Source organism: Prinia subflava, chromosome 1, assembly GCF_021018805.1.
Source record: "Prinia subflava isolate CZ2003 ecotype Zambia chromosome 1, Cam_Psub_1.2, whole genome shotgun sequence".
Taxonomy (NCBI): domain Eukaryota; kingdom Metazoa; phylum Chordata; class Aves; order Passeriformes; family Cisticolidae; genus Prinia; species Prinia subflava.
In genome coordinates, this window is record NC_086247.1 from 85,008,699 (window position 1) to 85,027,183 (window position 18,485).

At 41.1% G+C, this 18,485-nt stretch overlaps 1 protein-coding gene across 4 annotated transcripts in view; it reads right to left on the reverse strand.

Moving 5' to 3' along the window:
• Positions 1-669: 669 nt before the first annotated feature.
• DUSP22 (dual specificity phosphatase 22) overlaps positions 670-18,485 on the reverse strand; it is a 43,425-nt gene continuing 25,609 nt past the window's right edge. For all 4 annotated transcript variants that reach the window (XM_063401366.1, XM_063401392.1, XM_063401374.1 and 1 more), the window contains 4 exons: positions 14,241-14,290; positions 9,008-9,082; positions 7,322-7,493; positions 670-4,473 (listed from right to left, as the gene is read on the reverse strand). In XM_063401366.1, coding sequence (XP_063257436.1) covers positions 4,288-4,473; positions 7,322-7,493; positions 9,008-9,082; positions 14,241-14,290 — 483 coding nt within the window. In that variant the 3' untranslated portion in view covers positions 670-4,287. The remainder of the gene's footprint in view (positions 4,474-7,321; positions 7,494-9,007; positions 9,083-14,240; positions 14,291-18,485) is intronic.

The following is an 18,485-nucleotide window of genomic DNA, read 5'->3' on the forward strand; positions in this document are numbered from 1 at the left end:
ATTGAAGTGGCCATGAGATTTGGCTATAATCTGACTGATAATACCTTCAGGTTGGGGGGCTTTTTCGTTTAGGTTTGGATTTTTTTTTTACAATTGCCCAAATGTCAGAAATACTCTCTTAGCAGAGGTAGTGTCAAACCAGAAATTCAGTGAGTTATCTGTGGGAATTTGAACAGGGCATTTCCTCCATTACACTATAAGTTTTTAATGTTTTCCCCTGAGAATCATCTGCCACTTACATCAGCTTCCTCTGACAGACCACTACTGAGAGCCTTGAGCACTGGCAGCCTGAAAACCAGGTAGGTTTTACAGCTGATTAAGCCCTAAATCAGTGTGCTATGAAAAAGAAGGTATTTCAAAATAATAAAAACGTTGGATTAACCACATAGCCTGTTGCAATGATGGGCCAACAACAATCAGTAAAACAGCAACATGCAAGATCTTCTTGGGAGACTCCCAAGAGGTGCTTGTGCTGAAGATTCTTGAACTCACCTGGAAGAATTCGGTGAAGAGAGGGGAAGTTTCACGAAGTCTGTGTGCAGGGGAAAAAAGTAATCCAAACACCAAAATGAGTTAGTCTTGTACTCTTACTGTACCCCCAGGGATACAAACAAGGCCAGTAGAAGCCTTCTGGACACGATCATTGATTTCAAGAAATACAAAAGCAGATCAGGTGTTAACATTTGATTTTATTTATAAAAAAACTGTAGAACGTATTAAATACAAACATTTGGAAAAAGCAATCAAGGCTTGTCTAAGATGCCCAGGAAGACAGAGAATCAAGAAGCTTACCAGATTTAGAGTTTTTAAACTAGTGGAACAATTGCTATAATTTTTTTCACTGACATCTTTATACGTGGTGGCCATTATAGCAACCAAAGTTATTATCCCTTTTAAAAAACAGATATGATTTGCCGTATCTTCCCACTCAACCACAAAATGTAAGGAAGCAACTTTTTCCAGGTTAAAAAACAGAGTAATAAATACTATTAATGCATTTACCCATTACCTACATTCTATAACACTAGACATTTGCTTATAATCACACATGGATATCAAGTTTAGCCCAAAAAAAATCGATTATACATTTCAAATCTGGATATCCAATAAGGTGTTATAAACTTTATACATTTTCCAGTGAACATCAAAATGAGGACAGTGTTTTGAAGTACAGAAACAAAATAACTGAATGCATTATCTACACTACAAAGGCCAACTGCTAAGAGGTGAATTGGGTCTAGTCATGTTCCAGATAGCTGGAAAGTCCTACAAATTGCCACTGAAAGGCTGGTTGGAAGACAAATCATGTCACATTCTCAGTCTGTGTTAGCTCCCCTCTCTCTCTAAAAGGCTAAAGGTGAGAACTGTAGCTCTCTCTTCTGCCCCTGTGGTGATTAGAGAGTAAGCCATCATTCTGCTCTCTACATGGACACACCAGACTCAGGTTTTCTTAGGCTGCTGTTGCTCTTACACTGCTCTTACCTGCAGTATGCAGTACACACAGACCCCTACACGAGATGCTGAAGGCAGAGACTGCAGAAAATACCCCTTCTGCCTTTCAAAAAGAGAGAAGCACTTCCACTCACTGACAATACGGCATTTCCTCCATCTTCCCAGCTTACCCTGTATCTGCTTTGGAGCTGCAGCATAACGCACACTGATGTGGCTACATGGCCCTAAAGCCCAACTCAGTTCCAAAGAAATCCTGTTCAGGGGACTGACTCTTTGGAGATAATCAAACTATTTAAAAAAAAAAAAACCAGTGCAGATTAATCTTGGACACATGAAAATAAACAGGTATCTCCCATTCTGCCTTGTATGTGTCAGAACAGTAAAAGAACTGCCAACTTACCAGCACCCACAGCGTTACTACTGAAAGGACAAGAGTGCCAGGAGTGGTACAGGATACACAGTGTTGGCAGCCAGCTGCAGGATGGGCTGGCTGGATACCTGCAAGACCACAGGCAGAATACTTCTGACAAAGCTGCCCTTCGGAGATGGGCTGATGCTGCCCTACGTATCGTATTATGAGTAGAGGGTTGAACAAATGGACCCGCATCCTGAACGTGTGTCAGACCCTGTTACCGAGGAAAACATTTTCCAATTATACCATCTACCCTCAGAGCACAGAAGGGACTGCCAGCGTGGACACTGCTGGGCTGGAATTGTTAAGTGATTATTTGCAGATCAACATCTTCAGGAACAGCTAAATACCTCTCTTACCAGGCAAACACAGAGCAACTGCTGGATATACCAAACAGGGTGTGGTTCATTTAGCTGCAAGCTTGAAAACAAAGTCAGTTCCAGCACTTTTCCCAAATCCAGCAACATCCCTTACTGCAACAAAGATATGACTATCCTGCTCTCATCGTGCTCAGTACATTTAAAGCACTTAGTGCAATGAGAACCCTGATGGCAGGCTTGACCTCAGATGAAATGGACAGGTCAGTTCCACCCCGTTCCCTTTTTTCCTTTTAGGCAATTATTGATATGCATGACCTGTATTTCACAAGTCATAACATTATTTTTAAGATACTTAACAACAGATATTTAACAGCCAAAAGCCTTGCCCCCATCCAAAAAATTCACTGCCACGTGCAAGCAGGAAATCACACACAGAGGAATCTTGTGGAGGAATGGGAGGCCAGAGTACTGAAGAAATTGAAAGAGACACAACAGTCTATTTAGTATGCTGATTGCTTCTACTCAGTGCTCAGCTTTTAGCCTGATATACACCACACTTGAACAAATGAAGGGTTTAGTTTTCTATCGTGGCTTTTGGGTGGTATTTTTAATTTTCTAAAATCTTCAAGAAAAGTGGGCCTTCCATCCTCCAAGTCAAAGACAAGAAATCATGATCTTGGCATCAGGGTCACCCCACATTACACCATCAGAAATCGATATACTGCCCAGCTGATCCCTACTGACATGTTTGAAGTTACACTCTCACAAGCCACTTGAGTCAGGCAATGGCTCCATTCCAGAAACACACAACGTTACCAAGAGCGGAATATGGCCCCTAGTTTCAACCTAGTTTAAAATATATTGTACAAATGCATTCCTATAAATCTGATCACAGCAAAATACATAGTGGTGTTTAAATGGCAGGACAATTGAATTCCAACAACTCAATCTTTAAACCAGTGAGAAATATGAGCATTTTTAAAAGAAAACAACAAACTTCTCAAATAGAGACATTTGTGAAATATACATGCACACGCACGCTCTCGCACACACACGCACCCACTTACTTCACTCAGTGTTAGATTAAGATTACACAAGGCAATTTTCAAGGTTGCATTTACAACCACAATGACAAGAACAGCATTTTTGAGGTAGCTGAAGTCAAAGAGCAAACCACAGCACAAGCAAAGAAACAGGTGCTCGCACTCACACAGAGCCCACTCTTTGGAGACGCGTTATCGTGCGCGCAGGGGCGTGTGCTGAAGAGGCACGTGTTCCGTGGGGAATGAAGTTCAGCGGCTCTGGAGACATGATAAACTACTCTCCAGAAAAGCTTATGTTGGGAGACCAGATGCACAGTCAAGGGACCACGGCTTAAATCACTGCACATCAGCTGAGCTGTGGTAACAGCCTGGGTGCTCTTGGTCTGTGGCAGCTCTGCCGACAGCTCAGTCTCACGGGCACTGAAGCAAAGACAACTGTGGCGGTTGAAGGTGTTATTACTCAGAGCTGTCTGTCCCACTTCTCTCCTAGATGCCACTGCTGGGGGAAGGTATTGGGCCCCTGTCTCACCTGCTCCAGCCCTCAGCCTAGCATTCAAGTTCACACCCACCTCCACGCCATTACTCGCCAGTGGACTGTGAGAGGAGCAGCAGAGACACAGACTTGAGTTCCCTTCCTCAGGTGCAGTAACACTTCTGCCACACTAAGAGTGCAGAGATGCCAAACTGCCACAGCTTGAATCACCAGACCTCATCTCTCCAAGCCCTTTGCTAGCCTACAACAAGAAGAGTTAGTTGAGCTAACCTCACAGCAAATGCCAGGCAATGTGGGCAGAAGGGGATATAGCTGTGGCTGGCAGACAAACTGCCCCAGCCACAGTAACTGGATCCTGTCTCTGGGCATAAACAGAGCTTGATCCTGCCCAAATTACAAAACTGTGTGAAACACACTCATACACACACACATACATAATGTCACCAAGAAGCTTTCCATAAATCAACAGTTTGCATGGTTTGCTGCTGAAAGTCTTGAAGATGGGACGGAAAACATGGCAAGATGTTCTGCAAAAGTGGAAAGAAAAAAAAAATCGACCTCTTGCAATTAGGTCTCTGTTGTGTAGTTGCTGTACGAGAGTGATGGCACAGATGAGAAGTTGTTATTCCACTGCCTTCCTCCAGTAGTCTGATGCAACTCTGCCTGCTCTTTGTATTTGCTCAGAAGATTTTTGGCTTCTTGCAGATCCTGAGAAGAGTTTTCCCCATATTCTTCTTTCAGCCACTGCCTGAACTGCAGAAATTAAAAATACATATACAAAATGATGAAACAATAACATGAAATTGATGGAGAAGTAATTCTTCTTCCTGTCCTACAGAATTTCACTAACCTTTAGGACCATACGCAGTTTTAAGAAAAGCACTCCAAATATTGCATGTCCTTCAACAGCAGCACAAGAATGCACAGCACAGGAGCACATATTTGAAACCACTGAGACCCCTTACATCTCCTGAAATGACACATCTGTGGAACAGCTTGGCTGACTGGAGTAATCGAGAGTAAGGAACACTCACTGGGAAAGGACATCCTGAACTTAAAATCTCCCTGTTCCTGCTGCATACACAAACAATAAGAGGAATTAGCATGGAAGCCAATATGATCAGCCAACATGCCCAAGTCACATTACGCTGAAAGAAAGTTGAAATCCAAAAGTGAACCACTCTTACAGGTTTTTTATCTTGAGCCCACAAACACCAGTAGTAAAAAATGCAGTGTGGGTATCCTACCAGGTGTCTTCTAGGAAGAAACAGCAGACAAAGAAATAGTTTTACAAGCTATAGAATAGGGCCCCATATGTTACCAATATGAATGACTGAATATGATACCTGGTAACAGATGTACCAGGCCCAGCTGATGGTCAGTCCAGCTCTGTATCCTGCCTTGAGAGGAACCAGATACAAATGATGAAGAAAGAATCGAGCAATGGCAGGGCAATAATGCTGGGACCTTTTCCCTGGTCATTTCCTCAGCTTGCGGCAATTTTCAGCTCAGGTGCTTTCAGAGGCTGAGGCAGTATCTTTGTGTTTGGTAACACAAATGAATTCTTTTGTCATGAGATCTCATTTTAAACCCACATTTTTTTACCACGAGATACCTGTATGCCAACAAGCTCCGTAAGTACATACTGTATAAATTACCCACTCCTTTTCCTTGATTTGGACCTGCCAACAGGTAACTCTGTCTCATAGGAAAAAGTGGAAATTTCACATGTTCACTTTTTCTATCCACTCAACTCTGACACTTCTTTGCCTGTTGGAAGAATTTGAGACCAGCTGAGGACAATTCCAGCTGAGGAACTGTCCAGTTCCTGACAATTTTGTTAAGCTTATCTGCAGAAGCAGCTAGTAAACACAGATTCCAACTGTTGTGTCCCAGTGGGGATAATATTAATTTTCCAAACCTTAATCTTCATAGCTTTGTTCTGTTTGAGGCTCATGAACAGCTTGATCCATAAAGATCATTTACTAGGTCATTGGGAGACAAGACCTCAACATAGATACTTCCTCCCATTCCTTAAAGAGGTCCTCAGGCAAATCTGAAGCCTCAGACTACCATGTGGAAGTTTGGAACAGGTGCAAACTGTGTCGTGACTTTTAGTGACTAAACCTCATCCTATAAGACCAGGACCTAGAGGGCAACATTCCAGACAGCCCACAGGATACCACCACCCTTTAGTGGCACAACAAAACACCAAATGCTGCTGAAATCTGAAAAAAGTTCACGCCCTTGGCAGATGGCATCATTCCACTGAAATCAGGTGTGTAAACAGACACCTGCTAAGGATGTGGTTGCTCTCAAGAGACGGTAAGAAACTACAGCCCAGCCAGTGAATACAGGTGGACACTTCTTTTTGCAACCTACTGCCTCCCCCTCAGTGAATAAAGACAGAATGCACGGTCCATGGTGGATGAAAAAAGAGAGACGTTACTGTCTTTATCAGGCTATTTGCATACAGCCTTAATTGTCATTGCTGTTAGACCAAACCAATTAGAGTAGAAATGACTGTAAGGGAGGAAGGAGACAAGTCTGGAAAGTCCCTCTCTGACTTTTGTCTCTTAAAAATCAGTTATTCTACTATTTACACCAGTTCCAAACAATCCAGGAAACATTCAGTTAAATATTAAGAAAACGCAAATATTTACAGTTGCTAACTGCATCATGCAAAACAAATGGTAATTTCTAAACTCTGAGCTTTCTGCAGCAGAATGAAAGGGACGGAATAAAAAAAAAAACCAACATCCTTTGTCTCATGTATTTTGCTTTCTGATTTTGCTTTGTTTCTGTTGTTATTTTTAGTAAGCACAATAGGCAAAAAAGCCCACACAACAACAACGTGCTGAGCAATGGAAAATGGAAGGGATGGCCACAGCAGGTTGGTAACATAAGTGGAAGTCACCAATCACCCACAGGGAGCTGGTCTTTTGCGTAGGATGGGGCTTTTCTGGAGTAAGAAACTAATTTTTGTTTTATGAAACCCCTTTGGCAGTCCTACTCTTTTGTTGACTCTCCTAGTCTTACAAAATGTTCAAAGGCTAATAAGGAAAAAAAGGGCGATATCTGAAGTTGCCCTAAACATCAGAAAACTCATTAAATCTTAGCCACAGAAGGTGAGAGGGGGTCACAACATGCAAATCATAATGAGGACTTAGTTTAACTCCTGGACAGGAAAGATTTGTGATGATGATTTCTTTCCTGCTTACTATTTCAAATGAATATGTTGAAGGGCCTTTTTGATGTGTTCTAAGAACTCACCCATTATCTTTTACCCCCCTAAAGGTGTTAATTTTAGCTCACATGAACTGTGTCTTAGCTCACATGAAGCAACCATGAGATTGACAGCACAGTTGGGCAGGAGGTGTTCAGATGCTGTGCCTCATCCCTTCTCCCACCTAACATTCCCTGATACCCTCAGATCTATCTGTATCTCCTTCATGGAGCAGGCTGGGCTAAGAAGCCATTCCCTCAAAACAAAAGCAGGGAGTCAGATAAACCACACCACAGACACACCACAAAATAATGAGAAGTAGCCCATGATCTGACTTGGAACTGTGTTTCACAGCTCCTTCTGTGCTTCATTTACCTGATCAACATCATGTTTTTCGAACTCCTGTAGCTGTCTCTGGAAGCCCATGTTTGGATTGGCGCAGGATCTCGCCACGCGGACAACAGACAGCGCATCTTCCCAGCCTAAGTCTGTGATGGTCATGATGTAGGCAACCACCAGCGTGACACTCCTGGAGACACCTGCAAGGCTGCAGGGAAAAGGGTGTGCAGTACACTGAAGCAGTGCTGTACTTCACCTGTCACAGCTAAAAGCCATCACTTATCATCACAGCAGACTGCTGTGTTGTTTGCCATGAGGAAGAAATATTATAATATATGAGTTAAATGGTTCTGGTGCTGCTTTTTCAAATGCAGCAGAACGAAATCTACATGATCAGGAAAGTGAGGTTTGGATGGTAATTCATATGAGACTGAAAAGGAAGAAATAAGCATGAAGTAGTCACAAGAGCACAGGAGAGTGCACACATTCTAAGTTAGAGTTGGGTTTTAAAAAGGCAGAAGTAAGTCACCCACTTTCTTTCATCTGTTTATATAGATCAGAGCACTGAAATAAGACTGTTTCCTCTCCATCATGAATGAAGGCTGCAATTTCATGGGGCCCAAATGAACTTTAACTGAACCAGTAAGAGGCATAAGTGTCTGGCTGCTTGAGTTCCTCTTTCTGCTATCCACTGCATTGTGCAGCTTAAACTCTCAGGACTCCAGTTTCCCCAGATGAAAAGCTGGGATAGAGTAAGAACCATTCATTATGCCTGGTTGGACAACACTGGACAAACTCAGAACTAATTCTATTGAGAGTATAAAGAATGTGTTAGAGTTGCATTTACCACACTAAAGAGTTACCAGACTCTTCCATAATTTTACGTTTCTGAAATACTTCACAAATTTAAATATATGTTTTTTAAAACTCTATCACTATTCAAACTACTTATTCCTGTTTTCCATACACCAAGACTGACCAAATGGCTCATGCCCTGTAATGAGTCAATAGCAAAGTGAGGATTTATGCTCAGAGCCTGTGTACAAGTCCAGTGTTCAAATCATGAGATGACTCTGATGCAGATATAGACTCAGATACGTCCCTTGGACATATAGCACAAAGACCACAACCAATAGCAGAGAGCAAGAAAAAAAACAGGGTGGGATTTCCTTTTCTATTTTTTACAGTCCAAAAAGCATCTCTCCAATCAGGATCTTGCTATTAACAAATGCAACATTTGAATGCTTCAGCAGTTTAAGGAAAATAAAGAGGGAAAAAAATCAATTTCTGTTCAGACATGTTTCTTTAAACAACTCTGAAGTCACCAAAATAGCTGTTGGAGAAACTAATCACATTATTAGGATTATGGGAAAAATACTTAGCAATACAGTGATTAAAATGATGGGAAATAAATAAGTCTCCAGCCAACACATTCCTAGTCAAATCAATCCTATAAAAATGTTTGATAAGAGAAGGTCAAGAAGAATTCCATGGGCTCCTTTCATCTCCAAGCAGCTGCCCACCCTAGAGACTCAAAAGTCCTAGCATAAGGCTTTAACAGCATTTGCAAATCTTCTGGGGCTTCTTCAATAAAGGGGGCAATTCAGTCCAAGAGGATTTTGCTACAGAGGGGAGATGCCCACTAATTTATTAAAATTATGAACATCTAAATCAAGGTAGAGAAACCCTTAAAAAGTTTTTTTTAGCAAGCAGTATACATACCAGTGAACCAAGCAGCCTTCACCTGCGAGCCGGCACTCATGGATAAATTTGATGCTCTCTCTGAAATGCCTCGCTCTGAAAACAAAAGCAGAAGGGGGATAAAGAAAGTGCTGTATTTAGTAAAATCACTACTTAGAAAGAGCGAAATTTATCCGAAAGCTCACTGCATGCTGTTTCTAGAATTTAGAACTGAGTACAGGTCTTATAAAGTAAAAGTTACTGTCTGCCAATGAAACACAAAACTCACTGGCATAAGTTATTCACCACTCCATCCAAGTAAGAAACGGGTATTTTAGGCACTATAGTGTGATAAACTTTATTCTGATGACTATCAAGTCTGTATTTTGGTTTGTGTTTGATTCTTCTTTAAAGCAGTGACTTGACCTCACACATCCTTGTGTGCTCAGATGGAACTCAGCACAGCTACACGAGCAGTTCTCCAGACATAATGTCTCTTTGGGAGAGACACTACCTGCTACCCAAACTTATGCATAACTTTACCTCCTCCTTCAAGACATGTGCTAGGGCATATCTAAACATGACGACTTTCTGCTTGGTTATGTGAAATCACTCCCTTTTGTCTCTGCTATGAAAAAATGCTCAATTCAAGACCTGTTTTCTTTAGTTCCTTACAGTCCTCTCCTTTCAGGCAGCAGTACCCCTTCTGCCTGTATTCAGGGTGTCAGCCTACAGCCCACCCGTTTTAAAGCAGCAGAGAAGAAAACATAGAGAAGACTCCATTTGCGAACTTCAGGGTTTCTGATCTCATTATCCTTTACACATGCCCCTCTCATTTTAAGTGGGGCAGAGTGAAGGATAGCAAGTGGGCAGCTGTTATCATCTGAGAGGCTATGCAGCACTGCCTCTTTGCATCCCAGTCCCAAGGTGCTCACCCCTCCTTTCCGACTGGGAAGCCTTTGGCGCTGCCTGCAGTTTGCCACAGCTGCAAGCAGCATCTCTTAGTTCGACAGAGCTGGAGTTCACTGTGGCCTTTGAGTGCTCCTGCAATTCAAGCTCAGAAGCAGTAGCAATGTGGGCAACATAGGCAGAGGAAAGAGGTTCTTAGGGGGCAGTCATTACCAGGCCTGTTGGCAAGGGCAAACCTGAAAGCACATTGCGCTCAACACCCATGAAGCACAATGTCCTGTATTCAAGATGTTTCCCCTTTCTGGGTGAATATTATACCACAAGGGTAAAAGAAAAAAACCTCAGCCCAGCACCAGCAGCCACACAAAAATCAGGAATACCCACATAAAAGGAAGCTTCCCTTCCTGCCTAACAGTACAGCTGCTGATACTGTAAACATTCCTGGCCTGAAGGACAACACTGATGCAACAGAGTGTCACTGCCTGCAGAACATGCAAAGGCAAAGGTATCTAACTGGAATAAACTAAAAGAAGATCCCAAAGCCCAGGACTCCCTATTCAATGCAGTTCCTGCATCACTGGATATAGCATGGAAAACACAGCTAGAGAAGACCTGAGCAGCTTTTTTCTCAAGGCTCAATGCAATCCCAAGCTTTAGGACAGCAGGTCAACTCAGGGTTTTATGTTTCTCAAGGAGCTGATGAAGTATATGGGATAAGTGAAGACAAAGCCTTACAAATGCATGTGTGTTTGGACTGCCATGCCAAACCACTGTCACTGGCTGAGTTCTAACAAATCATGGTGCTCAGGTCTGCCAGAGGAGCACAAGAGGTTTCACATAAATAAACGAGAGGACAAATGAGATCTCTGGCTATGTGTACAAGAGGCTTTGCTACTGCACAATGAAGATCTTAATTGAGATGGAAAACATTCACTCAGATGCAGCTTGGTTAGGTCTATATCGACAACCTGATCTTCTCTTTTCTCTTTCTCTCTAGAAAATGTGGCCAGGAGGGCAGCTTCATGCACCAGAGAATTCATTTCAATGGTCTCACACAAATTTTGGTAAGACACATCCTGAACTCAGTTCACCCAGTTTTCTTCATCCTTCCTCACTGCTGATGTGCTTTCAAGTGTGTTTACAGGCATTCATGAAAATGAGAAGAGAAACAGTCACATCTAGAATTAGTGCTGTTCTATAGCACCCTGGCCCTCCTCACCCTGAGCCAGAGAAAAGGAGGTATGTACTCCTCCACAGCCCTACGGCATCAGGGGATCTTCTGGAGCCACCAGACACAGCTGCCTAAACTCATTTTCAAAGTTATGGTAAAATCATGTTCAGATGAAAACTAAGATTGAGGACCAGTTAGCTGCGTGGCAAGGGCCAGACACAAAGAAGAATGTAAGTCTTACATTAACCACAAAACAGTTGACTATCATCTCTAACAGGAAAGCACTTGACAAACGTGTTGATTTGCAGCCCATTTGTTGGACTTCAGGACAATTTATTACACCGTATCTGGCTCTTATCTTCCAGCTGAAAGCTGGGTCCTGAACTGCATCATCTTCACAGTGGGAAAACACCACAGGAAGAACCACCACCAGTACAACGCCCCTACCAGGATGTTGTAAAAGTTATCTAAACTTACACATTAGCACACCGCATAATTCAAAACTAGACCAAGAGCAGAGTTATGATACCAGAGCTATATTTTCATTCTTTGTTAGTTGGACTTCTACTAATATTTATAAAGGTTAGAAAGACAGCATCCAAATCAGATAGGATGAAGCATCTCAATGTTTTTTTTCCTTTGGTGGTGTAAAAGAAAAAGCAATCTACCAAAATTTTCTCCTCTTAATAGGTCATCTGGCTTCTGTATCATCACCATTAACCACCTGACTGTTGGAGGTTAATTCCTTAGAAACACGCAGCCAAAGACAATTAACTGGAACAGGGCAGGAAGGGAAGATTATATTTCTATAGAAATAACTTTTTAGTGACGAGTTCTACAGAAGATGACATTTCTGGAGCAGTTACTGGCCCAAGGTAAAATTCTCACAGTCCAGGGAAAACATTGATTTAACATCTAGGAAGTATCTTGAGTCTGAAAAGCAATTGCTTTCTTCCTATGCTTGCTAGGGGCAGAACAGGAGAGTAATATAAAGCTTTTGAGACACTTTAGTGAAGACCCACATGCTAACAGGGGAATCCCTGCTGTATTTCCCTGGCAAGTCATTCCTCTGAGGAAAAGAACTCCACTAAACAAGTTTTCTAGGAGTAAATGTGTATTATGCACACAAGAATAAGTGTGGAAATGGAAGTGCATTAAGAGCTCACAGTCCCAAAATTCAGTGGGTAAAGGCTTCCAGTTGGTCCTTGCTGTTGGGAAACAGACAAGAGAGCAGCGTGCACCCTGTTAGTTGTGCCTGTCAACCATTGCTAAAAGAACACAAGGACCTGCAATACAGGATGCTGCTTGGTTAGTTTTTTTTTTCTCCTTGACGCCAGCAGAATCCATCTTTCACAAGAAGAGGGTAGACACACAAAGATGTTGCAGAGGGACCAATTCCTTTTCCTGTTCCCTGGCTATCCCTCCCTCCACAGTGGGCACAGGCAGTATGGTTAACCACTCCTAGATCAGACTGCATCCAGTCCTAACAGGCTGAAGACAGACAACTTCCCCTTGCTTTCAGAAGATTGCATGTGCAAAGCAAGCAATGGTGCTATTTGTGAGCATCATGATTTGATTTTACTTGAAGGCCTGGACTGTATAAAGCCAAAGAAGAAAAATCGGTTACTCATCAAGTTTTATTTTAAGTGATAGAATGTATCAGTATTAGAAGTAATGACGTTTGCTTGCAACCACCTGATACCAAAGCAAGTATTTTAGATGCCTGCAGTGTAACAGAAACAATACTCATGCAAATATTCTATCTTCTTACGGAAGCCTTAAGAGCCTTGGTACTGCGCCAGACAGCTCAAGCACAGGAGAGGATTTTTCAATATAACTCCTTGATATTTAACAGTGAGGGAATTGTAATTGATTATTGCTCATCACAAATGCCATCCTTTCTCTTTCTATTCCCAATTGATCTCTATTAACAAAAGAAGGAGATTTAGAAAACGTTGTCAAAAATGTTACACACCTCAAAATGGCAATGAACAATTAATGACATGTGAATGTTTTCTTCTAATCTCATATTAGCTTTCCTTCCCAAAAGGCTATTTATTTATTTTTATTCTAAATATTAAGGCCATGGAAGTTGTCCATGACAAAGGCAGTTAGCTATCTGCCTTCTCATTATAGACCTGAAATTTATGGGTTTTAGGGTGGTTTTTATTGCGGGTGGGGTGTGGTGCTCTTTTTTTCCCCTTCCCCTGAAATCGTGACAGAAATGCAGAATGAAAAGGCAAATCATCACACATCAAGTGCCACACTGGAATCTTTCTAGAATATGAGAAACACACGCCCTAAAAATATCCCCCAAAAGCACGAGCCGGAATATTGCTGTGATACCAGAGAAAAGCAGTGCTGCACTTCCTTCCATACCTACCAGGCCTCTTTCCACTACTTGTTTCTCTACCAAAACTTGGTAGCAGGGTGTGGATGAAACCCCCTCACCTCTCCCCAACATAAACAGTGAGCTCTGGAAGAAAGAGCTGGTCACCATCCAAGTTCTTGTTTTCATTTCTCTTTGGAATCAAGACTTGCTATGCTCAGTTAAAACCAGGGGTAAGTCAATGAGCATTACGTGCACTTTAGCAGAGATGAGAAAGAGCAAGGCTTGGACACCCTAGCTGCAGTACCTATGTCCTCAAGGTGCGAGTCACTGCAGGGCTGAAAACTCCCTGCCATGCCAGCTTGTGCTAAGAGCAGCAAGGACTTCTGAGGCAGCTCCAAGAAGTCCCCAGCAGATAGCTGCAGGGGTAGTTTGCACCCAGAGATTTTGTGTTGAAGGCCCACTGTGAGGAATTTATTTCAACCCTTGAGGCATTGGGCTTCAAACCTCTTTCAAATATTTTGTTTTGTTAATGGCTGCACTGAAAAAAAAAAAAAAGAGGAGCAAAACATGAAGATTTACAAAAACAGTGGCTAGAATAAACTGTGACTGAATTTGGCCCAGACTCACTAAGGAATTCCTGAAGTTTAAGGCCACAGATGAAGCATGTTTACATACTGAGCCTCCTACAAACACAAAAAGCAGGGTGAAATGAAGTGTTACTGTGTTTTCTTAAAAGATTAAACCTCACATTTGTGTCATACTCATTAGAGATCAGTATCAGGGCTTTCAGTAAATTTTAAAATAGGCATCATGGTACCATGGGATTTCTGGGGCTTTGTGACGTATTTTTAAAGAATACTTACAAGTTCTGCGAGGGTGAGTCAGCAGCAGGAATGCACAGATACTTCATTCCCTGCGAAAAGAAGCAAAAAGGTATGAGAAGAAAAGATTCAAGTTAAACACATTTATCCAGCACAGCACAAGTCCTGCTCTAGACAGATGGAATATTAATGATTTTGAGGAAACAACACCATCATTCAGACAAGCAGAGATCATCTCTATACAGCCAGATTTTAAAACACTTGCCTTCACGTTGCTAAGACACCAGCATATAGCTTAGTCATGCTTCTCCCAAGGCTCAATAGTGAGCTCTTAAAAAAAGGAGTATCTTTACTAAAAAGATCTAAACTCCTTTCTGAAAATATAATTGTTCTTACACTTCTAGGAAAATGAAGTTGCATCTTCTCCCACCCTTCCCTTTCTCTGAACAGATGTTACAACCTGAAATTGTGACATGCAGCTGCCTTTAAACTCACACAATCATTTTTCTTTACCCAGTTGATAAACCAAACAAAATATATTTCAAAGAACAAACATGTTTGTGGTATGGATTTTGGGTTTTTTATTTTTGGAAACCTTTAAGAAGGATTTGCACTTAATAAAACTCACTTAATAAAACTCACAGTTTTCATCCACAAAGTTAGCCTCTCTTTCTTAGTCGGCTATCATAATAAGTTACAAGATTGATCAAATTTCTGATGCATTAAAAATGTTACTGGATATATTTAAAACAACTACTAATATCTACTGCTTTGCATTGTCAATGCTCATTTCAACTGTCATTTTATTTTTGAAATTTTCTTTGCTCCTATGACTGTTAAGAAATAAAACACTTCTGAAAGCACATTTAGCTGACTTCTCAAATAGGACTTCCAAGAATATAATCTGCAGCTCAGACACACAAAAACTACATTATTCACTAGAACTCTTTCGAATTATCTCAGATGCCACATTATGAATTTTTCAGATGCACTTATAGAGATAAGGATTCAAGCAAAAGGATCATTATAAAATGCACCTTAATCTATCCTTTTGTAATGATGCACACCCCTGTAATAATTCCACATGTTCAACACCACACATGGAAAGTCACACTTTTATGTACAAGAGATCCTTTGCCAACAACATGAACACAATCTGCACCTACCAGGCATTTTATTTGCCAGCTGGGGGAAGAAGAGGAATTTTCACTGCTCAAGTGTGTGGCTACCTGAGGCTGCATCATCTACAACCCCTTTGCTTTGCTGGCTCAGAAACTCCTCCAGTTGTCCCCTACACACACTTTGTTTCTTCACTTGCCATTGCACAAACAGCAAGTCCTTTTACAAGAGATCCTGACCTCAGCACCACGACACACCTCTGCAAGGTGCACAAACTTCACCACTATGTCAGAGAGATTGTGGGAAACAATCAGAAACACACAGTAACAGTCAGAAACATTGAGGGAAACCAGGAGGGCTCTACAGCCAAAAGCTGATCCAAAACAAACTTTATACACACATTCATTTAGAAAGATAATGTAGCAGTAATACTAATATAGACATTGATAGGCTGCTGAGCCAAGGATAGTTAATTATATTGACAGATTAATTACCATAATAAGCATTTGTATGACACATCTGAGAGGTTTATCTTGGACACTAGTATCACTTCAAGTGAGTCACTCCAGTAAAATGAGGGCCTGAGACCCGAAAGTAAATTTACATGCTATTCTTTCCCCATCACCTCTAGCAACTCCATGCCATTGAAAAATTGAAAACTGAGGGCAGAAGATGGGTTAGCTGTGGAGTGCAGTACATGCCAGAAGGTTCGCTCCTCCAGCACGCACTGACGCAAGCTGCTCCGCAGATTTCAGAAGCTACGGCACATGCTGAGCGCTTTTCACAGGCTGAGTGCAGAGGGGCTTTCAGATCGTGTTCACCCTAAAAGCAGAAGTAGCACCAGCACCAATTTAAGTCCTGCAATGTTCTTTTTTTTGTCATGGCTGGTTAGTTCCAACTACTGCAAGCAAGCATGAAACCAGCACATGAGAGACCACACATGGTCCTGAATGGCTCATCCAAAGCCTGATCCTGGACATCTTCAGCACTTACAACTTCCAGTGAAGCCCATAGCACACATTTCACTACTGTGCTCACAAGTGATCAGCATCAGCCTGTCAGCTTTATTAGTGAATCTTCTCAGAAAGGAGATGGTTTAAGTTACTGGAATCTGGTATTTTGACTGATGTATATCACCTGTGTTTTTGGAAGGCTGTGGTGATGGACTCCTCCCTGTGAGGAAATAATCACACACTCAACTCAAAAATAGCTAGAGGTGGGATTTCAAAAGTACTGTGCAGTGACCTAACCCATCTCCCACAAAAATCAACACTGAAACTCTCAGCAACTTCGAGCCAAACACAGTTTGGCCAGAGCTGGTAACTCCTGAAGATCCCACCCTACCATCTAGTTTTGCTTCTCTTGGTTGAAATAATGATTATAATAATAGGATCAAATAACATTCATCATAATTGGATACTTGAAATATAACACCACCACAAGATTGTATGAGGCAGGTATTCATACATGAGACTCAGGATTTTTCAGGTAGATATTCCTACACTGATTACTGGAATTAGATTTTCCTCGCACATGCTGTAGAAACTTTCTCTTTTTTCAAACGTATCAGCAATAGGAAGACAATTGCTGAACCCCACTGCTTGCGACTCCTTTTGAAAAAAAAAAACTACCCAGGATCATAATATTTGTATATCTGTGCCCCAAGACACTACTGTCCTTTCTGTGCACATACCCTGCAGGTACCATCGAAGAACTGTCCCAAAGGGACCTTTTAAAGCACAGTTTATGCCAAGCAAACCAACAGCTACCTACAACATTTAATACAGGGTATTAGCATGGAAGAAAGACACAAACATCACTGTTTTCTTACCTAGCAGTTTGTTTGCCATTCTCAAACTGCAAAGCATAAAATGTTAGGCAGCAACAATCATTGGAACAGTGACTACAACAGAGTAAGCTAAATCAAAGACTGTTGAAGTGAAAATTTCTTGTGAAAATTTCAACAGGCTCCAAATCAGTCCCTAGTTAGCAGTTTCATTAAATAAACCTGAATCCAGTGCAGATGCAATATTCCAGGTTGAACTAAAATTGCATACTAGTAAAGATGGAAAGACAATTATGAATTTTATGTCAACCATATGGAAGTCTTTATTTACATATTTTTAAATTAAGGACACTTCGTTCCCTAAGAATAACAATTCTGTAAAATTACTCAGTGAAGGAAGGACAGAACAACTCAAAACAGGTATTGTGTCACTTCACCTACACACACTAAATTAGGTACTACAGAGCAGTTACTCATTTCAAAACATGGTATTTATTCAAAACAAAGGGAAAAGCTTGCAAAGCATAAAAAGTGATGAAAAGAGAAGTACCACTTAAAACACTATTTAAAATCTTATACAAAGTAATACAGTCCCTTGATTTATTGAATATTCTTGCATATATATTGTTATTCAAACATTTCTTCACCTGACAGCTATATCAGTCATGCTTTATCTCTCCAAACACACTTTTCCTCAGAGTACCCAACTAAAATCTAGCAATCCAGCCTTTTTAATTACACCGAATCTGTTTATTATTAGATAATAAAACATCCCAAACATATGGCATGGGTACAGACCCAAGCTAATAGGGCAATGAAATTCTGAAGACAGTATTTTTCTGCTCATCTCAATTCACTACTATTTTCCACTTGTTACTTTGAAATCACTGCTCACTTTCCTTTCTTCATCAATCACCTTTACCACCAAACACCCCTACCTTCCAACACACACACATACACTCCAGACTTTTTGCTTATTACTCACATGGTGATCCTAACTGATGCCCCCATCAAATAAAAGCAGTGCTTCCATTTCTTTTGGTGTATTTAACCTGTAAATATTGTCCCCAAAAAAATCAGTAAAATAAAATATAATTTACTTTTTTGTTTTCTGTTTCAGCAGAGTAACCACCAAAACTAGATTTCTCTCATAGGCCCTGAAACCGAGTGCTGCAGTTAAACGGATACAGTGAGAGCTAACAAAACTAGGGCAAGTATTCAGATTTCAAGATTGTCAAAGTTGAAACAAGGGAGAGTTAAGTAAAATTTCTAAAATTCACTGTTATTTGAGAAACAATGACAACACTGGTGCAATTTCATCACCGATTCTGGAAATAATAAGTCAGTTCTGCTGCAGTGAATATCAAGGGTTTAAAGCAGAT